Consider the following 18,891-nt stretch of genomic DNA (forward strand, 5'->3'; position numbering starts at 1 on the left):
GGATAGGGCTAAAGTGTCTCCCATATCATCGACTGTATGGGAGACACTTACCTATTCGGTAATCCTTCCCAGGGTGGTAGGAAGCCCTCCAAATGACTCCCTACCCCAGTTGGGAGGTCAACTCTCACTTTCCTTTCAGCCTGGGAGAAAATACCCTCTAGCCCTTGGATTCTCAGCCTGGTAAGATCAGGGTTAAAGCTGGAGTTCTGGAGATATCCACCAGACAGGGGGTCACCGTGACAGCCCCACTAGCTTCCAGCTCGGAGCAAGTAGCACTGGAATCAGAGGTACTAATCCTCCTAGAGAAAAACGTTCTGCAGGGTGTTACAGCAGAGGAAGGGAAAGGCTTTTATTCTCCCCTGTTTCTAATAAGGAAGTCAGATGGCTCATACAGAACAATTTTCAACCTGAAAGGCCTGAACAAGTTCTTCAAGATTCCCAAGTTCAAGATGAAGTCAATAAAGTCAGCGATACAACTGCTCTTTCCTGGTTGCTATGTGGCCGTCCTGGACCTGAAGTACATGTATTACCACATGCCAATATAAGTAGCTTTCCAGAAGTTTCTCAGAGTAGCAGTATACCAGTAGGGGGCACCACAAGGCACTTCCAGTACAGGGCCCTCCCCTTTGGCCTAGCGGTAGCTCCTCGTGTGTTCACGAAACTATTAGCGGAGGTTACGGCCCACCTCAGAGAAAGAAACAGACTGGTCATCCCATACCTGGACAACTTCGTGATAGTGGGTTGTTCTTTCAGTCATTGCCAGAGTTACGTGAGAGACATAGCCTCCTTCTTAGAAAGCTTGGGGTAGTGTTTAAACATAGAAAAATCAAGGTTAGACGCACAAAGGACACATCTTTCTGGGACTCTTACTCGACTCCTGCCAGCAGGAGTGTCGCTTACCGGATCAAAAGAAGGAAAAATTAACTCAGTCTCCTCTTCAGGTCAATACAAGATCTGGCGATGTCCCTCAGGAACGCCTTGTCCCTCCTGGGGTCCCTGACCTCCTGCATCGCAGCAGTAAAATGGGCCCAAATATGGGGTTATCTGGAAGGTACACTGCCTCGGGAGGTAATTGGTGGTTGGAGATAGAATCCCTTCGGGAGGCGGACCCTTGGTTTCCTCACGTCACCAGGGTAGGCACCACAGATGCCAGTCCCAGGGGATGGAGAGCATATCTGCACAACCATTTGGTCCAGGGAACATGGTCGGCGGTAGAAAAGGAAGGTGAAGCAGAAGTCCAGCGAGGGTGATATCCATAAAAAATAACTTTTATTCCATTTTTATTAAAAGCACATAAGTCCAAAATCCAACTTTATATCCAGAGACACAAACAGGTAGTTCCTACCAGTGACAGTCACAGGCTTAAAGGGCATTTAAAATCATATGCCTTCGACACAGTTAACCACTGCCTCCTACTACAGATCCTCTCTTCTTTTGGCATCAAAGACCTTGCCCTATCCTTGATCTCCTCTCTAACCGCACATTCAGCGTCTTCCACTCCCACACTACCTCCTCATCCCACCCTCTCTCTGTTGGAGTCCCCCAAGGCTCTGTTCTAGGACCCCTACTCTTCTCAATCTATACACTTGGCCTGGGGCAACTCATAAAGTACCACGGATTCCAGTACCATCTTTATGCCGATGACACTCAGATCTACCTCTCTGGCCCAGACGTCACCTCTCTGCTGTCCAGAATCCAGTGTCTATCAGCCATATCCTCCTTCTCCTCCCGCCTCCTCAAACTGAATGTGGACAAATCTGAACTGATCATCTTTCCCCCATTTCACAGATCCTCCTTACCTGACCTATCTATAACAATTGACGACATCACTCTTTCCCCCGTACCGGAGGTCCGCTGCCTCGGAGTAACCCTTGACTCTGCCCTGACCTTCAAACCGCACATCCAAGCTCTCTCCACCTCCTGTCGCCTCCAGCTCAAAAATATCTCCAGAAACCGTCCCTTCCTCAACCCTCAATTTACTAAAATGCTTGTGCATGCCCTCACCATCTCCCGTCTTGACTACTGCAACATCCTTTTCTGTGGCCTGACTGCTAACACCCTCGCACCTCTCCAGTCCATCCTTAACTCTGCTGCCCGACTAGAGTCCTGAGGAGATCATTTGCATATTCCCAGTGCCTTCTGGGATAAGTGAAGAGTCTCCGCGAGCTCAACGATCACTGGGTTTTGGCCGTTGCAGCTGAAAAGAGGAAATCGAAAAACCGGAATTTTGGCTCATCTTTCATCGTTTTTAAGAAATCTCAATATGGAAGAGGCCAGGAGCCATCTGGTGAGCTGCATTTCTTGCTACATGTTCACAGACTTACCAGTGGAAAATCCAAACTTCACATGCCACAAATGCAAGCTTGTGTCTCTGTTGGAGGAAAAGTTGCAAAATCTCGAAGAGAGGTTAGCTACGTTGAAGATCATTAAGGAAGGGGAAGAGTTCTTAGACAGAGCAGAATTATCTCTTCATGTTACAGAAAGAGAAGAATTTTGAAGTACACCTGAAGAAACAGAGGAATGGAAGCATGTGACCCAGAGAAGCAGGAGGATCGGGAGGCAGTCAGCGCCCATACTGCTCAGGAACCAGTACCAGGCTCTCACGCAGGAAAATGATGAAGAAACACATCAGGATAAGACTTTGCCCACAAACAGCAACCTTGTACGCCTTCAGAGTCCTCCTGGATGGAGAAAGAAAAACGTCGTGAAGAAGAAACGGAGAGTGGTGGTCATGGGGGATTCCCTGCTGAGAGGAACAGAGGCCGCTATCTGCAGACCGGATATAACTTCAAGAGAAATGTGCTGTCTTCCAGGTGCAGAAATTAAAGATGTGTCTGACAGGATATCAGGACTCTTCAGACCTACAGATGACTACCCATTCCTGCTACTACATGTGGGGACAAATGACACCGCAAGAAACGACCTGGAAACCATCTGCAGAGACTTTGAAGACTTAGGAAAGAAAGTGAAAGAACTGGGAGCGCAGGTGGTCTTCTCTTCCATCCTCCCAGTGGATGGCCATGGAACAAGGAGGTGGAATAAGATTCTGCAGGTGAACAACTGGCTACGTCGATAGTGCCGTCAGCAACAATTTGGATTTATGGATCACGGAGTGAATTACCTTTACGATGGACTACTTGCTAGAGATGGGGTGCACCTTACGAAGACTGGAAAACATGTATTTGGAAGTCGCCTTGCTACACTTGTAAGGAGAGCTTTAAACTAGAACAACATGGGAAGGGAAGCAAAAGACCAGAAAAAGCCATACACCTGACAAATGCTATTGAGAACTCTGCTATTAGAAGTGGAAAGGAAGAAAAAAGACAAAAGAATCTAAATAATAAAAATATTGGAGAAAGAGAAACCAATCACAAACTAAAATGTTTCTATACTAATGCACAAAGCATGAGCAACAAACAAGGAGAATTGGAACTACTAACACAGGAAAAGAAATATGATGTCATTGGAATCACTGAAACTTGGTGGGACGATACACATGATTGGAATACAAGACTAGAAGGATACAACTTATTTGCAAGAAACAGACTTGATAAACGAGGAGGGGGTGTCGCATTGTATGTTAGAAACGCGTATATCTGCTCAGAGATTGAAGCTTCAGAGACTGGGAGTTCTGTGGAAACTGTTTGGGTAAGAATACAAGGACAGAACAATGGAAAGGACACAATTGTAGGCATTTACTACAGGCCGCCTGTGCAAGCTGAAGATATGGATGAACTCTTTATGAAGCAAATGGCCAAGTTCTCAAAAAAATATGACATAGTTGTCATGGGAGATTTCAACTATCCAGACATTTGTTGGGAATCTCTCTCAGGCAAAACTAACAGGTCAAGGAAATTCTTATCCTCTCTTGCTGACAACTTTATCTTCCAAAAGGTAGGGGAGAAAACAAGGGGAACTGCTACCTTGGATCTAATCCTTACAAACAGGGAGGAAATGGTTGAGGAGGTAAAAGTGGCTGGGACCCTAGGAGGTAGCGACCATGCTATTTTAGAATTTTGGATAACTAGGGGAGGAAGACCCGTGAAGACTCAGACGTCAAGGTTAGATTTCAGAAAGGCAGATTTCAAGGGATTCAGAAAGAGAATTGGAGGGATCCAATGGCTGGATATCCTTAAAGACAAAAATGTCCAGGAAGGATGGGAAATCTTGAAAAATGAAATTCTCAGAGCACAATTGTTAACAATTCAGAAAAGAGGGAAGAATAGGAAGCATTTAAGGAAACCAGGATGGATGAACACAGAACTTAAGCACATGCTAAAAAGGAAGAAAAAAATGTTTATAAAATGGAAAGAGGGAGGCATATCTAAAGAAGAATATAATGCTGTCTGCAGAACCTGCAGGGCACAAATCAGATTACTAAAGCTGACAATGAATTGAGGCTTGCAAGAGATGTCAAAAGCAATAATAAAGGATTTTGGGGATATGTCAAAAGTAAAAGAAAAGTCAAAGATGCTATAGGATTTTTACAGGATGAAAATGATGAAATGGTAAGACAGGATGTTGAGAAGGCCGAACTTTTAAATTCCTATTTTGCATCTGTTTTCTCTCAGAAAGGAAATGTAACATCAACTGTTCTTCACTGTCCTATTAAGGGAATAGAAGAATCCAGGATATCTATAAACAGAAAGATAGTGAGGAAACACTTAGCTAACCTAAATGAATTCAAGTCTCCAGGTCCAGATGAATTACACCCCATAGTACTGAAGGAGATAGCAGAAGAAATGTTTGAACCCCTCTCCATAATCTTTGAAAATTCTTGGAGAACAGGAGAAGTCTCAGAAGACTGGAGAAGAGCAAATGTTGTTCCTATCTTCAAAAAGGTGAAGAAGGTGGACCCAGGCAACTATAGGCCGGTGAGTCTGACTTCTATACCAGGAAAAATCTTTGAACAAATTATTAAACAACATGTATGTCAGTACCTGGATAAGAATGAACTGATTAAACAGAGTCAGCATGGGTTTGTAACTAATAAGTCATGTCAGACTAACTTAATTTCCTTCTATGATGGAATCACTGATTGGGTGGATCAGGGAAATGCTGTAGATATAGTATATCTTGACGTCAGCAAAGCATTTGACAAAGTCTCTCATACAATCCTTATTGAAAAAATGACTAAGTATGGAATGGACAAGGCAACTGTTAGGTGGATTCATAACTGGCTTAGTGATCGGACCCAAAGAGTGGTCGTAAATGGCTGCACATCCAGTTGGAAGAATGTCTCAAGTGGGGTACCACAGGGCTCTGTCATGGGCCCTGTATTATTCAACATCTTTATCAACGATTTAGATGAAGGAATTGAGGGTAAACTGATTAAATTTGCTGATGACACAAAGCTAGGAGGGATAGCTAATACTAGAGAAGAGAGAGAGAGGATTCAAAAAGATATAAATAAACTGGAGAAGTGGGCAGCAACTAACAGAATGGTTTTTAACAGGGAGAAATGCAAAGTACTACATCTGGGCAATAAAAATGAAAAAAGCATATACAGAATGGGAGGAATAGGGCTAAGTGACAGCACATGTGAAAAAGACTTGGGTATACTAATAGATCACAGACTGAATATGAGTCAACAGTGTGATGCAGCAGCAAAAAAAGGCAAATGCAATTCTAGGATGTATTAACAGAAGCATACAGTCTAGATCACGTGAAGTCATTATTTCCCTTTACTCCTCTTTGGTCAGACCTCATCTGGAATATTGTGTCCAGTTTTGGGCACCACATTTTAAAAAAGACATCAACAAACTGGAGCAAGTTCAAAAAAGAGCGACCAGAATGGTGACCAGTCTGCAAACCCTGTCTTATGAGGAAAGGTTGCAGGATTTGGGATTGTTTAGTTTGCAAAAGAGAAGACTGAGAGGAGACTTAGTAGCTGTCTACAAATATCTAAAGGGCTGTCACATTGTAGAAGGATCAACTTTATTCTCATTTGCACAAGGAAAGACTATAAGCAATGGGATGAAACTGAATGGGAGGAGACACAGATTAGATATTAGAAAAAACTTTTTAACAGAGTGATCAATGAGTGGAACAGGCTGCCACGAGAAGTGGTGAGTTCTCCTTCAATGGAAGTATTCAAACAGAGGCTGTACAGATATCTGACTGGGATGATTTAGCGAATCCTGCTTTGAGCAGGGGGTTGGACCAGATGGCCCAGGAGGTCCCTTCCAACTCTACGATTCTATGATTCTATGCGGCCGAGCTCTTATGAGGGATTTTCACCTCTCTTTTACTCATGTCATAGACTTCTTTGGTGGTAGAATTCCTCTTACACCTGTAGAGTTCCCCCACATGTTTTTTTTATTACATGTCTTGGATGCCATGATTTGGCGTATAATATGGAGTTAGTGGCGGGACTTTTCCTGAAAGGGGAGATTGTGATGATTGAATCTGAATTTAGACAGTTTTTTATCCAGTGCTCCTAGAGCGCAAACCCTCAGAAAGCAGATCTTTTAGTATTTTCTGGAATAATTCAGTGGGATCATGCTGTAGTCTCCTGTATGTTCTGTTGTTATTCAGCATCAAGATGTCCTGCTGTACGTATAGACCTGCATTCAATAGGTCCACAGCTCCCCCCTCTTGTCAGCTCTTCTGACTATGAGATCTTGATTCCCTTTCATCTCCTCCAAAGCGTTCCTTTCTGTTTTAGTCAGGTTGGGTCTGCTGTGGTTACATGAGGATTTCTTCTCAAGTTCTATCAGGTCCTCCTCTATGCATTCCTGGAATGAATCCAAGATGTTAGGTCTTGAATTGACAGGGTAAAAATAGGGTTTTTTAGGTTTATAACCAGAGTTTAAATTTGGGATGAATTCTATGGATTCACTCTCTAGGGTCCTCAGATCACTAATGGAGCAAAGCTCCTGGAAAGTCCCTATTCTACCCAGTGTGGTCAGGTCACTCTGTGTGGTTGAGTTCTGTATAACGTCATGATCAGATTTTTCCTTGAAAAAATGACATTTTAAAGTCAGATTTCGGACAGATAATGTTCTGTACATTTCAAAGTCATTCGTGGGGGAGAAAGTGAGACCTTTAGATAGAATCTCCATTTGGGTCTCACTAATTAGATAGCTGGACAAGTTGATCGCCACATTTTTCTCGCCTTCTTTCGCCTCTGTGGATATCTTCTTGTTGTTATGCTTCCTGCCACCCCTTCTCCTGCGTCTCGTACGTTTTTTGGAGGTGCTTGAGTTGGGGGGGTCTTTTCCAAATCTTTGGTCATGATGAGGGACAAATTGTTGTCTTTCATAAGAGGAACCAGACGTATTTCCTGAGGTGTATTCGTCCGTATTTTCATGAGAGACGTCCGTATCAGATAAATTAACCCTTCTTTGCTGGTAATTCATCTGTCGATTTCTATTACTCCCTTTCAAGATTGAATTAGGTGATTTATATGGTGCACGTCTTTTTTTCATGCCAATCATCTACCTCATTGCAAATATAATCCTGATTGTCCCTTTCAAATTTGCTTTTCTTAGTTTGGGTGATATGTTCCTCAAGTTTGTTGAGATTTGATTTAATAGATTTCATCCATTCATCATATTGTTTCAAAGATGAGTATACTTTTAAAGAGTTTTTAGTCTCATCAATTTGTTCATGTCACGTCGCCGTCGGACTCGGGGGCTGGTGTTCCTGCCTCGGCCACTAGGAGGCGCTGGACTGTCACGTCGCCATCTGACTAGGGGGCTGCTGTTCCTGCCTCGGCCACTAGGAGGTGCCGGACTGTCACGTCGCCATCGGACTCGGGGGCTGCTGTTCCTGCCTCGGCCACTTGGAGGCGCCGGACTGTCACGTCACCGTCGGACTCGGGGGCTGCTGTTGCTGCCTCGGCCACTTGGAGGCGCCGGACTGTCATGTCACCGTCGGACTCGGGGGCTGCTGTTGCTGCCTCGGCCACTGGGAGGCGCCGGACTCCGACTGGTGGTGCCGGCGATAGGAGGGCTATATCCTCATGTGGGTCCGCTCCTTTGACACATGCCTCTGTCGTTGGGCATTGCCGTGGTTCTCCCGTGGGTGATGGTGGTGAAAGAGAAGGGGCTCCTGCGCAGGCATCTGGTGGGTGCAGGCTCCGCTCCTCTGTCAGAGGTGATGGGGTTGGTGCATTGCCATCTGGCCTGGTCCTGGGGGCGGTCCAGATGAGGTCATCAGACTGTGAGCCTGTGAGGGATAGCCTTATCCTTCAAATGCTTTAGGGCCTGTCCTGCAGGCTGCCAGATATAGTTTTGGTTTCCCCAGTGTGCTAGTATTCTGACTCTGACCTTAGCCTGGATTTCTGACTCTGCTATTGCCTGCCGATTTTGTACCTCTGCTGCTCTCCTGGTTAATGACTCTGACCATGGCCTGGATTTTGACTCTGCTACTTTCTGCCGATTTTGTACCTCTCGCGCCCGCCTGGTTTAGAATACGCTTTTGGACCCGTTAATTTATCCCTTTCTGGCGACCGTCCTGCTCTGGTCCGCTGCTCTTTTACAGACAGCCACCTCCTGGGCTCTGCTGTAATTCCAGATCCCTGTATAGGGGTAAAGGGTCTCGGGGTTGCTCGGGGTGCTGTCTCAATTGCAGTCCAGACTCGCACCAGACGGACATCACAGTTCATGAATTGAAGCTAAAACTTTCTCTTCTTCTTGAATAATAAGTTTCATGAGCTGAATGGAGCAATTATCCAGGACCTCATACCACGATTTCTCAAAGCTATCAGAAAGAGTAGTGGTTGCTTTTTTCTTTAGTGTGAATCCCCTTGGAATCATGTTTTTACTTATATATGCGTTCAATGTGGTAAAGTCCCACCATGTTTTAGGTTCCCTTGTTTGTAATTTTTCCAATAGTTTCATAAGGGTATCAAGTTCACATGATTCCTTTGTGTAGTCAGGTTTATTTCTTGAGAATATTTCTTGTGCCTTATTTCCTCTGGCTGTATACTCTCCCTCTAATGATTGTGTGGTGTGTACTCCTTGGGCCGTGTCCACATTAGAAGCCATATGTGACATTTTTGTCAAAGGTAACCCGTGTGTCTTATTAAGTATATTATGATGGAAAATGATATTTGAGAGGGGAGCAAGATCACACTAAATATCAAAAAAGAAGCCACGAAGATCCGCTCACCTCCTCTCCAGTCCCACCGCGCGGATCATGCAGTGCTGCAAGTAGTAGGAAGGTGAAGCAGAAGTCCAGCGAGGGTGATATCCATAAAAAATAACTTGTGTTCCATTTTCATTAAAAAGCACATAAGTCCAAAATGCATCTTTATATCCAGAGACACAAACGGGTAGTTCCTACCAGTGACAGTCACAGGCTTAAAGGGCATTTAAAATCCTCCGCGTTTCAGCGGTCGTGCCGCCTCAATCATTGTGATAGCGATAAAATGGCAGAGGGCCGCTATAAAGGACGAGGCCCATTAGGTGACACCCTCTGATCCTGCAGACAACAGAAACAGCAACACCTACAGATAATCCATGAGTTCAGCCTGGAATTTGCATATACAGATCCTATGCTTAAGGCAGGAGAAAGAGCGAAACAAAACACAAGAATTAGAACTTATCATTCATCATGAGGTCTTGCCGAATATTCACGCCTAGGGGGGCTCTGGGCTTAAGTTGTTACATCCACCATGTCTCTCTGTTGGTCATTTTTCTTTTTATATCTCCCCCTCGAAACCGGAGCTTTAACCCTTTCAATACCGCGGACCTCAAATGAGCTGACATCCCCATTGTGTTTCTGGATGAAATGTTTGGATGCGGCAGAGCTCTTATGAGGGATTTTATTCTCTGCCTGCGTCAGACAGGTGCCTCCTGATTCTGACCTTCAGGGGGCGCCCTGTACACCCCACATATGGCTGGTCACAAGTGGTGCAAGTAATCAAATACACAACATTGGGGGTATTACAGGTGATGTAGGGGTTAATTGTGTCCGTCTTTTTAGTGACATATGAGTGACATGTAGGTACAGCAGGTGCAGATATTATGCCCACCCTTGTATGGACCTTTTGTACTGAGCCAGTTTTCTCTCTCTTTTAACCTTTTGTCCTCACTAGCAAAGAGGCTGGGGGATAGGACGGCGTTCAGACTAGGAGCTTTTTTTAGCAATATAGCGCACTGGTTTGGATAGGATTTGGTTCAGCGTTCTATCCCGGCTCAGCATAGGGATTTTTCTTCTTCTGATGATATTAGTGATCTCTTTACACTGCGGGCTGTATGTAGCGGTGAAGGGGATGTGCTCCTCGCTGGACATGTGGTCATTACTTGCATTATTAAGCAAGTAAAAACCCGCAGGTGAATCCGCAGCACGTGCACATAGCCTTACCGGTAGGAACTGCCCGTTTGTGTCTCTGGATATAAAGATGGATTTTGGACTTATGTGCTTTTTAATGAAAATGGAACAAAAAGTTGTTTTTTTTTATGGATATCACCCTCGCTGGACTTCTGCTTCACCGTCATAAAAAGTCAGTACATTTGTTGAGTTTCTATTACTAAAAAAATAATATCCGTTTTACTCTTTGCAGATGACTGTACCGGGAGCTCAGAGGAACATCCAAAATCTTCAGATGTTAATGCAGATGATTGTAGTGTCATTCAATATGGATGTGAGAAAAATGCCAATATTGAAGATATAATCTCCGCCCCTCGTATCCAAAATGTATCATCTGATCCTGTGAAACAGATCCGATCTCCTGATTCATCACAGACTGGAAATCAAAATACAAGTGACAAATCGGGTGTCAAAGTTCACAAAGTTCTCAAAGGGAAAAAGCCACATTTATGTTCAGAATGTGGGAAATGTTTTTCCTATAAATCAGGTTTGGTTAGACATCATAGAATTCACACAGGGGAGAAGCCGTATTCATGTCAAGAATGTGGAAAATGCTTTGCTAATAAAGCATGTCTTGGTAGACATGAGCAAATTCACAAAGAAGAAAAGGCATATTCATGTTCAGAATGTGGGAAATGTTTTGAACGGAAATCACGTCTGGTTAGACATCATAGAAGACACACAGGGGAGAAACCATTTTCTTGTTCAGAATGTGGGATCTGTTTTAACGCGAAGCATGGTCTTATTGGACATCAAAGAATTCATACAGGAGAGAAGCCGTACTCATGTTCAGATTGTGGAAAATGTTTTACTGTAAAATCTGCTTTGATTAGACATCAAAGAAGCCACAAAGGAGAAAAGCCATATTCATGCTCAGAATGTGGGAAAACTTTTCAACTGAAATATATTCTTATTAGGCATCAAAGACTTCACACAGGGGAGAAGCCATTTTCTTGTTCACAATGTGGAAAATGTTTTACCGTGAAACCAAAGCTGATTGAACACCAAAAAAGCCACACGGGGGAGAAGCCATTTAAATGTTCACAATGTGGAAAGTGTTTTAGTTTTAAACATGTTCTTATTAGGCATCAAAGAATTCACACAGGGGAGAAGCCATTTTCATGCCCAAAATGTGGAAAATGCTTTACCAATAAATCAGATCTTGTTAGACATGAAAGAGTTCACACAGGGAGAAGCCAGCTTCATGTTTAGAATGTGGAAAATCTTTCACTGTTAGATCAGATCTTGTTAACTCCTTAACACCCGGAGCTTTTTTCGGTTTTGTTTTAGTTTTTCGCTCCCCTTCTTCCCAGAGCCATATCTTTTTTATTTTTCTGCCGATATGACCGTGTGAGGGCTTGTTTTTTGCGGGACGAGTTGTACTTTTGAACGACTCCATTGATTTTACCATGTTGTGTACTAGAAAACGGGAAAAAAATTCCAAGTGAGTTGAAATTGCAAAAAAAGTGCAATCCCACACTTGTTTTTTTGTTTGGCTTTTTTGTTAAGTTCACTAAATGCTAAAACTGACCTGCCGTTATGATTCTCTAGGTCATTACGAGTTCATAGACACCAAACATGTCTAGGTTCTTTTTTTATCTAAGTGGTGAAAAAATTCCAAACTTTGTAAAATAAAAAATTGTACCATTTTTTCATGATGTCGGGTTGGATGAGGGCTTATTTTTTGCGTGCAGAGCTGATGTTTTTACTGATACCATTTTGGTACAGATACGAACTTTTGATTTAATGTAATGTCACAGTGACCTAAAAAACAGTAATTCTGGCGTTTTTAATTTTTTTCTTGCTACGCCGTTTAGTCATCAGGTTAGTCCTTTTTTTATTGATAGATAGGGGGATTCTGAATGCGGCGATACCAAATATGTGTATGTGTGATTTTATTTTTATTGTTTTATTTTGAATGAGGCGATAGGGGGGTGATTTCAACTTTTAAATTTTTTTTCATATTTTTAAAAACATTTTTTTTTTTTTTTTTAACTTTTGACATGCTTCAATAGTCTCCATGAGAGGCTAGAAGCGGCCACGACTTGATCGTCTCAGCTACATAGAGGCGATCTGATCATGGCCTCTATGTAGCAGAATCACTGACTTGCTATGAGCGCCGACCACTGGGTGGCGCTTGTAGCAATCCGACACTGCCAACCATAAAGGTCTCAAGGAGACCACATGACGCGGGTCACCGGTGTGCGCATTTCTGGCGCGATTGCCGTAAGTGCCATTCAAATGCCGCTGTCAGCATTTGACAATGCGAACAGGAGATGTTGTGTCAAGTCCCCTTGTAGGAACAATAAATATTGTAAAATAATTATTTAAAAAATATTTGTTTAAAAACAGAAAATACATGTTTTCTGAATAAAAAGTAGTTTGTTCTAATAAAAAATAAACTTATAAACTTTGTGTGTGTATGGATATATATATTGTGGCGTAGCTAAGGGTTGTATAATCGATGGGAGATATGTGTCTCAGAGATGGCTTGTCTCCATAATGTAAGGCAGATATTGCTGTATTATTATTGTTTTATAGGGACCTGTGGTGAGGTCACAGTCACGTGACCAGTCAGCTGTTGGGTTCATGGGTATGGCTACACGCTTATAATGTAGCCTGCTCCTGAACCAGGTAGCTTGTGTGTAAGGAGGGACAAGCCTCCTGTGTGTCCTGAGGCTCCAGGTCTGAGCCTGAGTTAGCGGACGTTTGTGTTCTTTTTGCCCAAGCTAAAGGGCCATTTTGGTTATAAGCTGCTTTGTGGGTTTATGATGAAAATAAACCTCATGAACTTTTGGAAGAACCTGTCTCATGATTGTCTCCCGCTGCACCTGAGCGAGTCGAATCCCTACAATATATTTATGTGTGTGTATTGTGATAGAGCGGCTCACTCGGCAGGACAAAGAGGTGGAGACGGGACACTGTCTCTTTAAGAATGTGTTTGGTTTATTAAAGGCAGCATAAACCAAGCTGGGAAAAATAAACACGGCCCTGTGGGCAAAACAGCAAACAAAAAAAACAGTCCATCTAGCGGGGATCAGCCAGCTCACGGACAGCAATGTCCATGGTTCAAGTCCTTAACATACCACACGGGCACAAACACTTTCCTGGAGTGTTGGCGTCAAAGGACCATTTGACCTTCGTCGACTTTGTGCCTTTGAGATGATAAGTGAGGGGGCGGCTATCATGAGGAAATTCGGAATAATTCGCCGATAATATCCTACAATTCCCAGAAATGCCCTAACCTGTGTCATCACTCAGGACGGGGTGGTTATAGCTCCATCCTGGTCAGGTCAGGGTTAAGTCTGTCTGCCTCTTTTTGGTTCTGGGGCGGCTATTTAATGTTGGTAGTTCCTGGGCAAGGGCGGACACTGACAGCTTGGGGCCCCTGTGCTAGAAATTAGATTAGATTAGTTGCCCTTTTAGAAGAAAAGGTGCGTGGTCTGGAAAAAAGAATTGCAACTTTGAAACTCATCAAAGAAAATGAAGACTTCCTAGACAGAACAGGAGCATCTCTACTGGTCACAGAAGGTGAAGAAAGTGTCAGAGAACCTCCAAAAGCAGACGAGTGGAAGCATGTGACCAAAAGAAGCAAGAAGACCATAGAGACATCACCAACCACACAACTGACAAACCGATACCAAGGCCTTGCGGAGGATGACGATGGTACACCTAAGGATGAGGCACAACCAGCAAGCAAAGAAGAAAAGGGTACACAGCAACACCCAGAAGCGACAACAAAAAGTACAGCCAAGAAGCGAAGAAGAGTGGAAGTGGTGGGAGACTCACTACTGAGAGGCACAGAAGCAGCCATCTGCAGACCGGATATAACCGCAAGAGAAGTATGCGGCCTCCCAGGTGCGAAGATCAAGGATGTGACCGGTAGGATACCAAAGCTCATCAGTTCCAAGGACGTCCACCCATTTCTTCTGATACATGTTGGCACCAATGACACGGCAAGGAAGGACCTAGCGACAATCTGTAAGGACTTTGAAGAGTTTGGGAAGAAAGTAAAGGGACTGGATGCACAGGTAGTTTTTTCTTCTACCCTTCCAGTAGACGGGCATGGCACCAGGAGATGGAACAGAATCCTTGATGGGAACAACTGGCTAAGACGATGGTGCAGACAACAAGGATTCGAATTCCTGTTCCACGGTGTGAATTACCTGTACGATGGACTCCTCGCCAGAGATGGACTACACCTCAACAAACCTGGGAAACACACATTCGCCAGAAGACTCGCTACACTCATCAGGAGAGCGTTAAACTAGAAGAAGAGGGGATGGGAAGAAAAACGTTAGACACGAACATGAAACCAGATATTATACTGATGAATGATATGGGGTGTGGCAAAGAAGATCCAAGACAACATACTCAGAAGGGAGGTAAGAAAATTTCTACAACAATCAACAGGGAGGAGATTGGAACAAAGCAAAATTCTCTAAAATGCATGCTCACAAATTCCAGAAGCCTAACAAACAAGATGGAAGAACTAGAAGCAGAAATATCTACAGGTAACTATGACATAGTGGGAATAACTGAGACATGGTGAGATGAAAGCTATGACTGGGCAGATAACTTACAGGGTTACAGTCTGTTTAGAAAGGATCGTAAAAATCGGAGTGGAGGAGGGGTTCGTCTTTATGTAAAGTCTTGTCTAAAGTCCACTTTAAGGGAAGATATTAGCAAAGGGAATGAGGTTGTCGAGTCCATATGGGTCGAAATACATGGAGGGAAAAATAGTAACAAAATTCTCTTTGGGGTCTCTTACGAACCCCCAAATTATTATTTATTTATATAGCACCATTGATTCCATGGTGCTGTACATGAGAAGGGGGGTTACATACAAATTACAGATCACTTACAGTAAACAAACTAACAATGACAGACTGATACAGAGGGGAGAGAGGACCCTGCCCTTTCGGGCTTACATGCTACAGGATGGTGGGGAAGGAGACAGTAGGTTGGTGGGTTGCAGCAGTTTCGGTGTTGGTTGAGGTGAGATCACCAGTAGTGGTGAGAGAGGAGGTAGCGGGGTCATTGCAGGCTGTAGGCTTTCCTGAAAAGGTGGGTTTTCAGGTTCCGTCTGAAGGATCCAAATGTGGTTGATAGTCGGACTTGTTGGGGCAAAGAATTCCAGAGAATAGGGGCTATTCGGGAGAAGTCTTGGAGGTGGCTGGGTGAGGAGCGAATAAGTGTGGAGGAGAGGAGGTCTTGGGAGGACCGGAGATTACGTAAGGGAAGGTATCGGGAGATTAGTTCAGAGACATATGGGGGAGACAGGTTATAGATGGCCTTGTAGGTCAGTATTAGTAAATTGAACTGGATATGCTGAGGGAATGGGAGCCAGTGAAGAGATTTGCAGAGGGGAGAAGCGGAGGAGTAGCGAGGAGAGAGATGAATTAGTCGGGCGGCAGCGTTAAGGATGGACTGGAGAGGTGCGAGGGTGTTAGCAGGGAGACCACAGAAAAGGATGTTGCAGTAGTCGAGGAGGGAGATGATGAGGGCATGCACAAGCATTTTAGTACACTGAGGCTTGAGGAAAGGACGGATTCTGGAAATATTTTTGAGCTGGAGGCGACAGGAGGTAGAAAGAGCTTGGATGTGCGGTTTGAAGGACAGGGCAGAGTCAAAGGTTACTCCGAGGCAGCGGACTTCCGGCACTGGGGAAAGTGTGATGTTATTAATTTTTATAGCTAGGTCAGGTAAGGAAGATCTGAGAGATGGAGGAAAGATGATGAGTTCAGATTTGTCCACATTGAGCTTGAGGAAGCGAGAGGAGAAGAAGGAGGATATGGCTGATGGACACTGGGATTCTGGACAGCAGAGAGGTGACGTCTGGGCCGGAGAGGTAGATCTGGGTGTTATCAGCATAAAGGTGGTAGTGGAATCTGTGGGACTTTATGAGATGCCCCAGACCAAGTGTATAGATTGAGAAGAGTAGGGGTCCTAAAACAGAGCCTTGGGGGACTTGGGGGACAGAGAGAAGGTGGGATGAGGAGGTGGTGTGGGAGTGGGAGACGCTGAATGTGCGATTGTGCAAATATAACAGAAATCATGGAAAGTTTACTACTAAGGCAGATAGATGAAGCTGCAACCCATAATGAGGTCCTTGTTATGGGGGACTTTAACTACCCGGATATTAACTGGGAAACAGAGACTTGCGAAACCCATAAAGGCCACAGGTTTCTGCTAATAGCCAAGAATAATTATCTTTCACAATTGGTGCAGAATCCGACCAGAGGAGCAGCACTTTACACCTAATACTATCTAACAGACCTGACAGAATAACAAATCTGCAGGTTGTTGGGCGTCTAGGAAATAGCGGCCACAATATTGTAGTTTCACTTGTCTTTTGCTGGGGGGACTTGTCAGGGAGTCACAAAAACACTGAACTTTACGAAGGCAAAGTGTGACCAGCTGAGAGATGCCCTCAATCTGGGTGACTGGGACAATGTCTTCAGAAATAGGAATACAGAAAATAAATGTGAAATGTTTAAGAACATCCTTAATAGGCGCTGCAAGCGGTTTATACCTTGTGGGAATAAAAGGACAAGAAATAGGAAAAACCCAAAGTGGCTAAACACAGGAGTAAGAGGGCAATTAGCAGTAAAAAGAAAGCATTTACACTACTAAAGCAGGATGGCCCCGCTGAAGATCTAACAACTATAGGGAGAAAAATTCTTTATCTAAAAAAATAATTAAAGCTGCCAAAAAGGAAACAGAGAAGCACATCGCTAAGGAGAGTAACACTAATCCCAAGCTGTTCTTCATCTATATCAATAGTAAAAGAATCAAAAGTGAAAGTGTAGGCCCATTAAAAAATTGTGAGGAAAGTATGGATGTAGATGATGAGGAAAAAGCTAATATATTAAACACCTTCTTCTCCACAGAATTCACGGTGGAAAATGAAATGCCGAGAAACAAAGAAAACCCTATATTAAGGGTCACCAATAGTGAGGAAACACTTAGCTAACCTAAATGAATTCAAGTCTCCAGGTCCAGATGAATTACACCCCATAGTACTGAAGGAGATAGCAGAAGAAATTTTTGAACCCCTCTCCATAATCTTTGAAAATTCTTGGAGAACAGGAGAAGTCCCAGAAGACTGGAGAAGAGCAAATGTTGTTCCTATCTTCAAAAAGGGGAAGAAGGTGGACCCAGGCAACTATAGGCCGGTGAGTCTGACTTCTATACCAGGAAAGATCTTTGAACAAATTGTTAAACAACATGTATGTCAATACCTGGATAAGAATGAAGTGATTAAACAGAGTCAGCATGGGTTTGTAACTAATAAGTCATGTCAGACTAACTTAATTTCCTTCTATGACGGAATCACTGATTGGGTGGATCAAGGAAATGCTGTAGATATAGTATATCTTGACTTCAGCAAAGCATTTGACAAAGTATCTCATACAATCCTTATTGAAAAAATGACTAAGTATGGAATGGACAAGGCAACTGTTAGGTGGATTCATAACTGGCTTAGTGATCGGACCCAAAGAGTGGTCGTAAATGGCTGCACATCCAGTTGGAAGAATGTCTCAAGTGGGGTACCACAGGGCTTTGTCCTGGGCCCTGTATTGTTCAACATCTTTATCAACGATTTAGATGAAGGAATTGAGGGTAAACTGATTAAATTTGCTGATGACACAAAGCTAGGAGGGATAGCTAATACTAGAGAAGAGAGAGAGAGGATTGAAAAAGATATAAACTGGAGAAGTGGGCAGCAACTAACAGAATGGTTTTTAACAGGGAGAAATGCAAAGTACTACATCTGGGCAATAAAAATGAGAAAAGCATATATAGAATGGGAGGAATAGGGCTAAGTGACAGCACATGTGAAAAAGACACGGGTATACTAATAGATCACAGACTGAATATGAGTCAACAGTGTGATGCAGCAGCAAAAAAAGGCAAATGCAATTCTAGGATGTATTAACAGAAGCATACAGTCTAGATCACGTGAAGTCATTATTTCCCTCTACTCCTCTTTTGGTCAGACCTCATCTGGAATATTGTGTCCAGTTTTGGGCACCACATTTTAAAAAAGACATCAACAAACTGGAGCAAGTTCAGAAAAGAGCGACCAGAATGGTGACCGGTCTGCAAACCCTGTCTTATGAGGAAAGGTTGCAGGATTTGGGATTGTTTAGTTTGCAAAAGAGAAGACTGAGAGGAGACTTAATAGCTGTCTACAAATATCTAAAGGGCTGTCACATTGTAGAAGGATCAACTTTATTCTCATTTGCACAAGGAAAGACTAGAAGCAATGGGATGAAACTGAATGGGAGGAGACACAGATTAAATATTAGAAAAAACTTTTTGACAGAGTGATCAATGAGTGGAACAGGCTGCCACGAGAAGTGGTGAGTTCTCCTTCAATGGAAGTCTTCAAACAGAGGCTGGACAGACATCTGACTGGGATGATTTAGCGAATCCTGCTTTGAGCAGGGGGTTTGACCAGATGGCCCAGGAGGTCCCTTCCAACTCTACCATTCTATGATTCTATGATTCAATCTAAACCAGGAAGAGGTGCAAAAGCGGCTAAATAAGATTAAACTAGATAAA

The 18,891-nt window shown here is 43.5% G+C and overlaps 1 protein-coding gene across 1 annotated transcript in view; it reads left to right on the plus strand.

Moving 5' to 3' along the window:
• LOC141060473 (uncharacterized) overlaps nt 1-18,891 on the plus strand; it is a 190,916-nt gene that overhangs the window by 102,394 nt on the left and 69,631 nt on the right. Inside the window, 1 exon segment of the mRNA XM_073556738.1 lies at nt 10,808-11,526. Coding sequence (XP_073412839.1) covers nt 10,808-11,526 — 719 coding nt within the window.

The sequence above is a fragment of the Dendrobates tinctorius genome, unplaced genomic scaffold (genome assembly GCF_039654945.1).
Source record: "Dendrobates tinctorius isolate UK_male_01 unplaced genomic scaffold, ASM3965494v1 ptg000237l, whole genome shotgun sequence".
Lineage (NCBI taxonomy): Eukaryota > Metazoa > Chordata > Amphibia > Anura > Dendrobatidae > Dendrobates > Dendrobates tinctorius.